This window comes from Lotus japonicus, chromosome 3, assembly GCF_012489685.1.
Source record: "Lotus japonicus ecotype B-129 chromosome 3, LjGifu_v1.2".
In the NCBI taxonomy this organism is placed as follows: domain Eukaryota; kingdom Viridiplantae; phylum Streptophyta; class Magnoliopsida; order Fabales; family Fabaceae; genus Lotus; species Lotus japonicus.
The window spans coordinates 13,946,930-13,959,421 of NC_080043.1; the positions used below are offsets into that span (position 1 = coordinate 13,946,930).

General features: G+C 33.9%; 2 protein-coding genes across 2 annotated transcripts; both read left to right on the plus strand.

Moving 5' to 3' along the window:
- The first annotated feature begins 1,253 nt into the window (after positions 1 to 1,253).
- On the plus strand, positions 1,254 to 5,112 carry LOC130749011 (NADPH:quinone oxidoreductase-like). Its single transcript, XM_057602270.1, has 3 exons — positions 1,254 to 1,413; positions 1,537 to 1,728; positions 4,643 to 5,112. Exons 1-3 carry the CDS (start codon positions 1,341 to 1,343, stop codon positions 4,945 to 4,947), a joined length of 570 nt encoding a protein of 189 aa, XP_057458253.1. The 5' UTR covers positions 1,254 to 1,340; the 3' UTR covers positions 4,948 to 5,112.
- A 1,594-nt stretch (positions 5,113 to 6,706) lies between these two features.
- On the plus strand, positions 6,707 to 10,991 carry LOC130748496 (U-box domain-containing protein 44-like). Its single transcript, XM_057601725.1, has 4 exons — positions 6,707 to 7,118; positions 7,330 to 8,081; positions 8,183 to 8,483; positions 9,332 to 10,991. Exons 2-4 carry the CDS (start codon positions 7,344 to 7,346, stop codon positions 10,786 to 10,788), a joined length of 2,496 nt encoding a protein of 831 aa, XP_057457708.1. The 5' UTR covers positions 6,707 to 7,118; positions 7,330 to 7,343; the 3' UTR covers positions 10,789 to 10,991.
- Positions 10,992 to 12,492: the final 1,501 nt, after the last annotated feature.

The window sequence follows — 12,492 nt, forward strand, 5'->3', positions numbered from 1 at the left end:
CCGACCCGCCCGACCGAGTGGGCCTGTTTTTGGTCGCGGGCCGGTCGGTTTCGGTCGGGCCAAACATTTCTGGACAGCCCTATTAAGAATATCTCTTTCATATTGTCTTTCTATTTTCTAATTACATTCACTGATATGGGGCTCACATAATAATTATATGGAGTCAACTTTCAATTTAAGAGAACCTATATGTAAGATTTAATCATAGAAAGATAGCTATACAAATTAAAGAGTGTTGATGTGACTCCATATTATGAATTATAAATAATAATGAATTGGGAATTATTATTCACACTCCTCCCACATCTATTCCAATCAGCTTTTAAAGTGTAAAAATACTAAAATGCCCTTAATGAAAAAAATTATAAAAATCCCCACCCCATCCACACATTCTTTCTCCTCTCTCCTCTTTCCTCCTTCACCACCACCACCACCACCGTCACCACTACTGTCACCACCTCCACCACAACAATAACCTCCATCTTCTCTCTCTTTCTCGTCAACTGTCTCACTTTTAAAGTACGATAGGTTTCAGGAAAAAAAAAAACAATTCTAAAAGCGAACTATAAATATACATTCAAAATAATTTTTATTTTGTAATATAGAAAATAAACATAATCATTAAAAAAAACTTGTCAACATACATTTTAATGTTAGAAAAGTCACAATTGACTTTTAATAATTATTCTAATATCATTAAAAACCATTAAACATCAAACTGTTACAGTAGTTATTTTCGGAAAAAAATCACAATTGACTTTTATTAATTATTTTAATGTCATTGATGACTATTAAATGCATTATTAATACATTAATTATTTTCAAAAATATGAAATTATTTAATATTTAAATTACTAAAAAATCAGAAAATATAAATATGACATCATCTACCTTGTACTAATTATAGTATGGGTGAGAAAGTTCATCAAGAAAGACATAAAATGAGGGGGTGACACTTGTCGAAATTGCCCCTTTTTATTTTGGAAATAATATATAGTATATGATAGGCTAAGATATGATTTATCTTCTTCTTTTCACTATTTATATCATATTCTATCATTATCATGTCCACCTTAAACACATGATATGAGAGGAGTCTATCCTCCTCTGATCATATCTTATCTTTATCTAATTCTCTATCATATTCTGCTCTTATCCTATCATGAGTACCACCAAACGGGCCCTGAATGGCTACATTCATTCTTTGAATGTCTACGTTCATCCATTGAATGTTAACTCGATAAATTTTCTCTATATATATTGAGAATTCTCGCCCATGTTTCAGACAATTAACATCTCCCTTCTCATCTCATTCACTCACAATTCCATTGCCAAACCAAATGGTGATTAAGGTGGTTGCACTCTCTGGTTCCCTTCGAAAAGGCTCTTACAACAAAGGCCTCATCCGTTCAGGTTTTTAATAACTGCACATTTCTCTTCTTTCGATTTCTTTTGTAATTTTAACAATTTACTTTGGTCTTTGAGGCTTTGGGTCTTGATCAACTTTGAATTTCTTTTTGTTGGTGATGTTGGTAGCTATTGAGCTAAGCAAAGGTGGAGTTGAAGGTATTGAAATTGAGTATGTTGACATTTCTCCCCTGCCGTTGTTGAACACTGATCTTGAGCAAGAAGGGACTTTTCCAGCTGAAATTGAAGCCTTTCGTCAAAAGATTCTTGGAGCTGATAGCATTCTCTTTGCTTCCCCTGAGTATAACTTTTCTGTTGCAGGTACATGCGCACCACACCTAAAGTTAGAATATAATATAAAATCATTCATTTAAACTTTACCCAATAATTTAAGTTTTGAGATAATTGGTTGTTTGACATAGTATTAGAGCTACAATGACCAGACGGTCTAGAATTCGATCTCTCCCCCCACACTTCTTCAAATAAAAAAATGAAATTAAGCACATAGTAGATAATTTGTTATTTAACACATTCATCATCGTGAATCATGTGAAGTCATGTGTTATCTTGAAACCTTTCACAGTCAACAATAATATAATATGACCCACCACAACTACCTCTAACATCATGACGGTTGGGGTCATGTGTTAGACCATCTTCAATGGTTTCAACATTCAACACCCTCAACATTCCACTTTTTCTCTTCCCAACACTCCACATCACCTTCTCTCTCCAGTTCAACACTTCATTCAACTTTTACCCACTCCAATGATTTTTCATTCAACACCCTACCCCACCACTTTTTTTATTTCATATTTTGATTTAATTTTATATTTTTCTTTTTATGATTTCATAAAATTAAATTAAATAAACTATTATCGATTTAATTTAATTTAATGTTTCTTTTATTTTTTTAAATTAAATTAAATTAACGTAATATTTTTTTAACGTAAATTAAATTAAAACACTTAACAATTTATTATTTTTTTAAAAAAATATACACAATAATTTATTTTATTTTATTAACTTCAAATGGAAGAAAAGAAACTAAGCACACAATAATATATTTTATTTCAAAGCAAAGGAGATAATAGAAAGATAATAAGATGAATAAGATGATGGAAAACTTGGTTTTTTTTCTGTGTCCAAATCAAACGAAGCAAGCCTCTATTTATAGAGAAAAAAATCATGAATTTTGGTAAAAAAGTTATATTTTTAATTTTTTTTTTGAATGAAATAATTGAGTTGGAAAGATTAGGATAAACGAAAATCGCCCGGACCAATCAAACGGAGCCACGTGTTGATCTGCAGCCCCTCTCTCTCCACTGGGTCCCACACACAGGTTTCAACTATGTTGAATTTTTTCAACTCCTCTCTCCCCCTTTCAACTTTCAACACTTCAATTCAACACCATTATTTACCCCTTTCAACACTAAACACCCTTCTTTCAACACCATTAAAGATAGTCTTATGTTGAAACCTTTGACAACAATATAAGCAAGTTAATTTAAGAAAATACAATTTTTAAATGGTGTCTCATTTTCTATCTCAACTGATAAAATTAATACATATATGTTACAATTTCATTAGTTGAAACTTGAAATGAGATGTACAATCTCAAGATTTTAATCAGGCTGGGTCATGGTCTGTTTCTTTATTCCTTTTAGTTTATTCAATTCATGATGTCAAGTCTGTATATGCATCGTCAAGAGATGATGTTATAGCATGAAACAAGCCGGATGAACACTCTTTTGAGAATCAATTCCAAATCTCAAAAAAGATTAACTATAATATTCTGAAAAATTAAACTGATGTAGTTTAATTATTGATATTTTTAAACACTTAGTTCAGATGAATATTTAAGAAATGGGATTAAGAGTACTATTGAGGGGTGAGAGACAAGAGTTTAACATGGTGTTTGGTATGAGGAAGATGAAGGACAAAGATTTTGTAAAACCTTTTTTTTCTCAATTTTAGGATGGGGTTACTATATAGGGAAAAATTTCTTAAAAATTCAATTTTATCTCTACTCAAAAATGAAGGGGTTTGAAGGAAATATAATTGCATGAGAAAATACATCGATATATCATATTTTGAAACTCAAAATCTTCAACTCAATTATGTTTTTAGTCCTCAAAGGATAACTCAAGTGGTAATTAGAGCTATGAGATATATGGGTTGGACGGGAAAGGGAAGGTCTAGAGTTTAATTCTTAAAGGGAAAATTTGACCAATATAAAAAATATTATGCTTTTAGACTCTTAGTTTTAAATGTGTGTTTTGGTTCCTCTATTTTAAAACAAATTTTATTCTTTAGACAAATTTTCAATTTTAATATACCTAAATCCTTATATCTTCATTTTCCTTTAAAACATTTTAGGATTTTTGTAAATTTGAGATATGAAGGACTTATTAATTTTGTCTATATCGGTCCCTTTGTGATCTACAATATTGAATTGGTCCTTTTGTCTACAATAATTAATTTAGGATTTATGAAAGATTTTGCTTTAGAAAATAACAAGTCAATAGGTTATAAGTAAGAAAAAGGACTTATTGTCAATTAAAAAATCAATAATTTGAATTGAATAGTTCAAACATTTCTCAAAAAATACCTTCCCTCAATTAAACTACCACTTATTAAAAAAAAAAAAGATCTGACCCTATAAATTACACTTGGATAGTTTATTCATGCTATGTTGTTTAAGTTCGATCCTAATTCATGTAATATTAATAAAGAAATCAATTCTTTTATCTTTATCTATAAGGCATTGGCATTCAGGTAACCACTAAAACTGTTTAAATAATTGGATTATGACAAATTACTCTAGTCATGCACCTTCATATACCTTTGTCAGGCCTAAATATGATTCTTAGAAAACTACACAGGAGTGAAGACCAATTGGCGGTCGGCTTGTGCATGATGTATAGTGTTTATATAAAAATAAATTATAATAAGTCAGCTGTGAAATATGTAAAGTTCTAACAACAATTGCTTGTTGGTTTCATTAGTACATGCTTGATTTCTCTTAAATAAATCTCGTGTTTTGTGTATAAAAAATCGACAAGAAGAGTTGGCTCCATAAGATGTAGATATTCATGAGTCAACTTTTTTATGATAAACTCAAGACTCAGATATGATTTTTTCTAATGGATGATAGGTGTTTTAAATAATAACAACAACAAAAAGGTTATTTCTTTTTGCTAATCTTGTTTCTTGCAATATTACTTTGTTCCAGCTCCACTAAAGAATGCACTTGACTGGGCATCTAGACCACCAAATGTTTGGGCTGGAAAACCTGCTGCCATTGTAAGTGCTGGAGGAGGCTTCGGTGGAGGACTAGCACAGTTTCATCTCCGCCAAGTTGGAGTTTTCCTTGATCTTCATTTCATCAATAAACCTATGTTCACCCTGAACGCGTTCCAGCCTCCAGCAAAGTTCAACAGTGATGGTGACTTGATTGATGAGGGTACCAAGGAAAAGTTGAAGGCAGTGCTTGTGTCCTTAAAGGCATTCACCCTGCAACTTCAAGGAAATAATTGAATTATATTGAAACCACTCTGGTTCCCCAGAAATGGTTTTACTAATAAGCTTTGGATTTCTCTTCATTTCTTTTAGTAGTTAATAATATCTTGTGCGGGATTCGCCATGTGAGCATGACATTAAGGGTGATATGCAATTACAGATGCATTTGTTCTTTACTTACAATTGGATTTCTTTTATATTGCCTTTGGCTCATTTTGGTTTCAAGTTTATATTGTCTAATGGGCTATGACTACAATGTTTATGAAGTCCATCCTTTGTGAAAAAACTTTGCCCCACTATTCGCATAGTTAGATTACAAATGTTATAAGGCCTCCCTAATCACATAAAGTTAGACCAGGCAAAGTGGTCCATTTACACACAATTCATCTGATTTGCCAACAATTAGGCAATTAGACCATGTTTGCACTGATGGAACAAAATAAAGCAAAAATGAATGAAATATAATGCAGCAAAAGGAAATTGAATGAAACAGAATGAAAGTATGTATACTTTTATTATTGGACATTTTATGATCAAATTGAACAAATTTATCACTGTATTGTTTGGACAGTCACTATATCGTCTTTTGCTTTCAGTAACACTGGTTTATGCAATGAGCAAAAAATGTTTTCTAAAGATGTATCACGAATCATTTAGTTTTTACATTTAGAGCCATAAAGAGTTTTTTTAGACAACACCATTTTTCGCAACACTAAATAAGTTTTCCTTATTTTATAATAAGGACCAGTTGTTACGTGATAATTGTTGCATATTCCACGCAATAGATTACATTTTTCACAGCGTTACCATAGATCACATAAAACTTTCACCAAAGTAAATAGGTAACGCTGAAATATGAGACCGTTAAAAACCGTTGGGTAAAGTTCAGGAAGTATTTTTTGTGTCTATGGATACACTTTTGAACTATTGCAAAAAGCAAAAAAATGTTGTAGTGAATGGTCGAAATTGAATGAATTATAACTTTTTTATTCTTATATTACTTGATCGGAGTAAAAACAAATGTCATAGTGAGAGAATGCTCCAAAAGACCGATCCTCTTCAAGAAAGATTCTTTCTTCTCGTATTATTGCGACTGAGTGAGCACCAAAGGTAGTATCTACAAGGCACAAGGCACTTTGATGCTCAAGTCAGCAAAGCTGAGGGAGAAATAAGAATTAGAGTTAAAATGAAGTGTGTGCCTAGAGTGTGCTCCATAGTCTCAATTTATGTAAGTACAAGGCGTTCTAGTGCGTTGTAGATTCTTATCCAAGACTTGTATCATTTGATAATGTCATGTGAATCGCTAGAAACATGTGAAGTGTATGGCTAACCCAATAATGAAAGTTTCATAAGGGAACTGGAGCAGGCTAACAAGCATGCAACGTATGCTTGCGTATTCGTCCATAGGTCAAATTCAATATGTAATTATTGAATATATCAAACTTGGAAGGAATCATCAATGAAATCAGAGATATCTGAAGGTATAACACATATAGTTTGTGGTTTATATTCTCATGTGCGTGGGATATTGTCGACATTGCACCAAAAAACATTGAGCATATCATTTTATTTTGTAACATTATAAATCATATCACCAATTTGTACCTTATGAGATAAGGTGGAGGTGAAATTGGTTTGTTTAGTAAACATTACTATTCAATTATTAACTCATGTTAGCTAGTTTTTAATTTTTTTTAATATATACCGAGTTGAAAGAGTATATGAATTCAAAGGTGACAACAGGAAACGAAAGTAAAAACAAATAGAAACATCACAGAGAGACACTGTGTGTGAGCTGCTTGTTCTGCAGGCTTTGACTTCGTCTCCCATCATTCATTTCACTCACTTGCTTGAAGCCACACAAGGGGAGCATGACGAATAAAGCAAAGAAACCACACCCCACCATTGTAAATTTAATGGGTCATAGCCGTCTGACACTGACACTCTTGACATCTTCTAGTTACTATATTCCAAATCTCACAAGAATTCAACCCCATGTTTTTTCCTTCTGGTTCAAGCCAATAAGAGGAACAAGAATCTGGGTAGTGTTATTCTTTTGTTATTTGGAATTTGGTATCTCAAAAGTTCTCAACTTTTCAAAATGAGGGTCTAACTCTAAGGTGGAAAAAAAAGTCAATTTCTTTGGCACTATACTATTTCCTCAAGTCATCCTTGCATTTTCTCAGCAGGTTCAATTCAATTTCAACCTCATAATTTCCTTTTTTCTGTGATTTAATAATTTTCTCTGTTTGATTTTTCTTCTCTATAGTATAGGCTATTTATTTGTATGGTTTTCTACTTATTTATTTCTGTGTTAATTTCATGTTAGCCTTTTTGGTTTAGGTTCCTTTCCTTTTTAACTGATTGCTGATTCTTCTTCTTTTTTTGTGCACAATAAAGTTTTGTTATACAAGATGGAAAAAGTGGAAAAGAGGGAGTTTTCTGAATTGCTGTCTGAGCTAATAGTTTTGGCTGATGAGGTTGCTTCTTCTGCTAAGAACTCTGAAATTGAGGTTGATGTTTTTGCTGAATTTGCCATGTTTGTTGAGAAATTCCCACCAATTTTGGATGACTTGAGGGGCAAAAGCACAGTCTTGGACAAGCCATCGATTCGAAAATCGTTGGAATATCTTGAGAATGAGCTAAGGCGGGCTAAAGATTTAACAAAAAGTTCCAATTTGAGACAGCCCGTCAAGCAAATTGAGGATATAACACACGATATTGGTCGGTCGCTGGGGCTTCTACTTGTAGCCAGCCATGAAGTGTCAATGGATTTTAGAGAAAAGATTGGTATGTTGCAAAGACAGTTGATGAATGCAAGATTTTATGGCAATTCGAGCATAACTTCAAGTCCGAAATCAGAGCTTTTCAGCATTGACTTGAAGGGGAATTGGGAAATAGAAGAGGAAATAGTTAATGTTTCTATTCATGATGTTGTTTTGCAACTTAAGAATGGTAATGATGAAGAATTTGCAGTTGCATTTTCAAGACTGAAGGAGTTCTTGAGGAGTGAAAAGCTGGATGGAGGTTTGATTAACGAGAAAGCAACTATTGCCATTCTTTTCAAACGTCTAGGTTCATGTAAAGCACACAACAGGCTTGCCATCATTCGATTGCTAAGAAGTATTGCTTTTGGAAATGACGCACAAAAGGTAAAATCCTGAAAATTGGTGATGTTTTTTTTGTATATGTTGATCTAAAATCATTGCACCTTTAGTTTTTTTATCTTACTTTATGAAGTGCTGCACTGCAGGAAAAGATGGCAGATATTGAGTTTTTGTCAGCATTGGTGAAGTCTCTGACCAGAGATTCAGAAGAGAGGATGGAAGCTGTGGGGCTGTTGCTGGACCTCTCTGACCTTCCAGCAGTTCGAAGACGGATTGGAAGAATTCAAGGGTGCATTGTTATGTTAGTTGCCATCCTTACTGGGGATGACCATGTTGCTTCACATGACGCTGCAAAGTTGTTGGATATGTTGTCTAGTAATACTCAAAACGCTCTTCATATGGCTGAGGCTGGCTACTTTGCGCCACTAGTGCAGTATTTGAAGGAAGGTAATACAGGACTTTCCTTAACTGATACATCTCTTTCCTTCTCTATTGTTTATCCGAACCATAGGTTCACAATAGCACAAGCAATTTCAGCAGTATAGATCATTGAATCCATTATATTTATATAAACGTAAGTGGAAGAAGATATAAATTGGTTGAGTTTGTAGAAAATAGAATAGAAACAGCAAAGTTAGCCTTTGGTTTTCAGTTTTCACAGAAGCTGTGAAGTATCTAATGAACTTTTTGACATTAATGGGAGCATGTAAATATTGAGTATATCTCTGAGCTTCTGACATAGTTGGCTAATGATAGATTAAAATCATTATTTGTTTATTAAGGAGATAATAATCGTGATAGGACATACTCACTTGATTACTGTACAAATATAGCAGAACTTCAATGGTCTGCAATCCTTCTTATGCCAAAAGGTGGCAACACTATCAAATGACTAGACACCCCTCCTTCTCAACCTCTCTTTCCATTTATAGGCAACATGTCATCTTTCCTCAAACGATCTCTGCCCAACCAACAAAATAACTAACACCTTAACTAACAGTATGCTAACAGTTATGTATTACTAATAGACACTAACAATTATACTAAGGGGGTTACCTATCAGATTGTGCGTTTAAGGACCTGAGTGGACACTTTTTGTAATGGGTGTGAATTGAAGAAGAGTGTTGTGTGGGGACGAAAAATATATTTTAACTCAATATGTAGATGTGTTGACAGTCTTCGTCTTTGATTTGTTACTAGTTATATGCATCGTTTCTAATTCTGACAATGATCAGAACTGAGTCAAAAAAAATTACATCCCTTTTACCTGAAAATTTCAAATTATGTTATTTCAGGGTCTGACATGAACAAGATCCTAATGGCGACAGCACTTTCGCGATTGGAGCTCACTGACCACAGCAAACTTGCCCTTGGAGAAGATGGGGCGATTGAGCCCCTTGTCAAAATGTTTAGTACTGGGAAACTTGAGTCCAAGTTATCAGCTCTAAATGCACTACAAAATCTGTCGAGCTTGACAGAAAATGTGCAACGGTTGATCAGATCTGGAATCACGGGATCTCTGCTACAACTTCTTTTCTGTGTGACATCTGTGCTCATGACTCTGAGGGAGCCTGTATCAGCTATTCTTGCAAGGATTGCTCAATCAGAATCCATCCTTGTTAATGAAGACGTGGCTCAACAGATGTTTTCACTTTTGAATCTTTCGAGCCCGGTAATTCAAGGCCATCTACTAGAAGCTCTAAATAGCATGGCTTCACATCCCGGTGCATCCAAATTGAGAAGAAAAATGAAGGAAAAAGGTGCACTTCAGTTACTCTTACCCTTTCTGAAGGAAAATAACACCCAAATCCGGAGCAAGGTCTTGCAGTTGCTGTACACACTCTCTAAAGATCTAACCGATGAATTGACCGAATATCTCGATGAAACTCATCTTTTCAACATTGTTAATATTGTCTCGTCATCGACATCCGAGAGTGAAAAAGCTTCTGCTGTTGGCATACTCAATAACCTTCCTGCTAGTGATAGAAAAGTGACAGATATACTGAAGAGGGAAAATTTGCTACCTATTTTGATATCCATCGCGTATTCTAACGCTGGAAGTAATTCTCCCACAACAACTAGTTTAACTGAGAGTGTTGCAGGTGTTTTACTCCGCTTCACAAGTTCCTTTGATAAGAAACTACAACTTCTTTCAGCCGAACTCGGGGTGATTCCTTTGCTTGTAAAATTACTCTCAAGCGGTTCACCAATCACGAAATCAAGGGCTGCAAAATCTCTAGCACAACTATCACAGAATTCTCTGTCTCTAAGGAAATCTCGAAAGTCGAGATGGATATGTGTTTCCCCCTCAGTGAATGCATATTGTGAAGTTCATGATGGCTATTGCTTTGTCAATAGAACATTTTGTTTAGTCAAGGCAGGTGCTGTTTCTCCACTCATCCAAATACTGGAAGATAAGGAGAGAGAAGCAGTTGAAGCTGCTCTGAGTGCCCTTTCAACTCTTCTGCAAGATGAAATCTGGGAAGGTGGTGTCAATTCCATTGCCAATTTTTCAGGTGTGCAGGCTATTATAAAAAGTCTAGAAGTTGGGGATGCAAAGGTTCAAGAAAAAGCACTGTGGATGCTGGAGAGAATATTCAGGGTTGAAGAACATAGAGTGAAATATGGAGAATCTGCTCAGATGGTTCTTATTGATTTGGCCAAGAAGAGCAATGATTCTAGATTGAAGTCAACAGTTGCAAAAGTATTAGCAGAGCTGGAGCTCTTGCAAGCTCAATCAAGTTACTTTTGAAACAAGCCATTCTCTATGAGCAATATTGTGGCAGTGATTTTGTTTTGTGCTCCATTCATTTATAATATTTCGGTGTACATGCTTGTATGTTATCTTATTTTGGATGTGTTACTCTGCCATTCTGGTGTATGTAATTTATTAGAATGGAAGGTGGTAAAATATCAATTTGGAATCACATAAAGTAAAATAAGTTTTATTTTGAAGAGATTGATTTTGGAAGCATTATATCCATTTCGGCAATTGATAGAGATATTAGAGAGGAATAAAAAAAACGTGTCTGTTTGTTGCATTATTTTGACAGAATTCATGTTTTTATCTTAAATAGGCAATAGACAGGTAAGAGGTTAATTAAGTGAAAAGGAGAAGGAGAAGGAACATATGGATAAAGAAAGAAAAAGTTCAAAAAGGAAAAGAGCACGGTCGAGCTGGATGTTAGTCCCTGTTAAGCATATGACCATGCTGAGTGATGTTGCTCTCAGGAACCTTTAGGTCGAGGAGGCTAGTTAATATACAGTTTTTGTGCAGGTTTAAGAGTAGAGTTTTAGATAATACTTATGAGGGCTTGAGGAGCCAGAAGAGACTACTTGGAGGCTTTGTGATTGATTTATCTCCATCCCTTTGTTTAGGATGTTACTCATGTTAGTCGTTGCGGTTATTAGGATTGTGTTTTTTATGTTTTTGATGAGCTGCTAAACATCTTTCTTTAAGTTCCGACTTCTGATGTAATTGGTATTGTGAACGACAATTTTATTCTAGTAAATCATTCCCTATTTTGATTGGACTATCTCCCTTCTTTTCTCTATATTTCCAAGTGGTCACTCGTGATATCTTATTAGTTGATTAGCATTACATGACTTTAATTAACGGATATGAGGAATAATCGAATATGAGAAACATGTACGACCAAATAGGTTTTCTACATTTTCAATTATATTAGTTCTAACACTTCTATATCACCAAATAGATAGTGAGAATATGGAAGACTTTTCAATTTGCACGATAAATTGACTAATAACTTGAAAAGTAGAATAGGCAATCACAGACATTCATTGGCTAAAATATAATTGCGGGAATCAGGATCAATTAACGTCACAACCTTAAGTCCTTTAATCTTTGAATAACTATCTTTCTCAATCATTTTCTCTATTCTCTCATAATCACTATTTTACTCGCAAACCATTTTTTCACAATCATTCTTGTGGCATGGTAAGAAAATAAGATACTTTTTATAAAAATATTTCTCTTGATACCTTTTTTTCTAAGAACCTACTTATATATTTTTCTTCAATAAATTATTTATTTTATAAAAAAGTTTCATAAATTGTGTTTGGCTCAGCTTCTCCTTTTAAGGAGAAGAGAAGCCAAAAACAAACAAAAAATCGGACCAAACCATAAAGGTAAAAAAAAGTTAAATATTTTTAGTCTCTGACCTGAATGTAAAATGGTCTCTGAAAAAATTCATTTTTTTTTCGTGAAAAAGTATTTTTGTTTTAAGATGTTCTTGTTTACGTCATAAAGCTTAGGCAAATTTTTTTTTAACTTTTGTCCCCGAATGATAGCTCAAGTGGTAAGAGCGATGAGACATGTGGGTTGGATGGGGGAGGTACAGGGATCAATCCCATGAGAGTGTAATTTATCTTTCCGATGTACCAAAAAATATTTTCTAAAACTTTTTTATCCAATAAGCAGTCCATGTAAGTGCAT

Bases quoted from the DNA above. Each gene is read 5' to 3' on its own strand.
- LOC130749011 (XM_057602270.1), top strand. From the start codon at position 1,341: ATGGTGATTAAGGTGGTTGCACTCTCTGGTTCCCTTCGAAAAGGCTCT. The intron at 1,414-1,536 runs GTTTTTAATAAC...TGATGTTGGTAG, and splicing joins CAAAGGCCTCATCCGTTCAG to CTATTGAGCTAAGCAAAGGT. The intron at 1,729-4,642 runs GTACATGCGCAC...ACTTTGTTCCAG, and splicing joins GTATAACTTTTCTGTTGCAG to CTCCACTAAAGAATGCACTT.
- LOC130748496 (XM_057601725.1), top strand. From the start codon at position 7,344: ATGGAAAAAGTGGAAAAGAGGGAGTTTTCTGAATTGCTGTCTGAGCTA. The intron at 8,082-8,182 runs GTAAAATCCTGA...GCTGCACTGCAG, and splicing joins TTGGAAATGACGCACAAAAG to GAAAAGATGGCAGATATTGA. The intron at 8,484-9,331 runs GTAATACAGGAC...ATGTTATTTCAG, and splicing joins AGTGCAGTATTTGAAGGAAG to GGTCTGACATGAACAAGATC.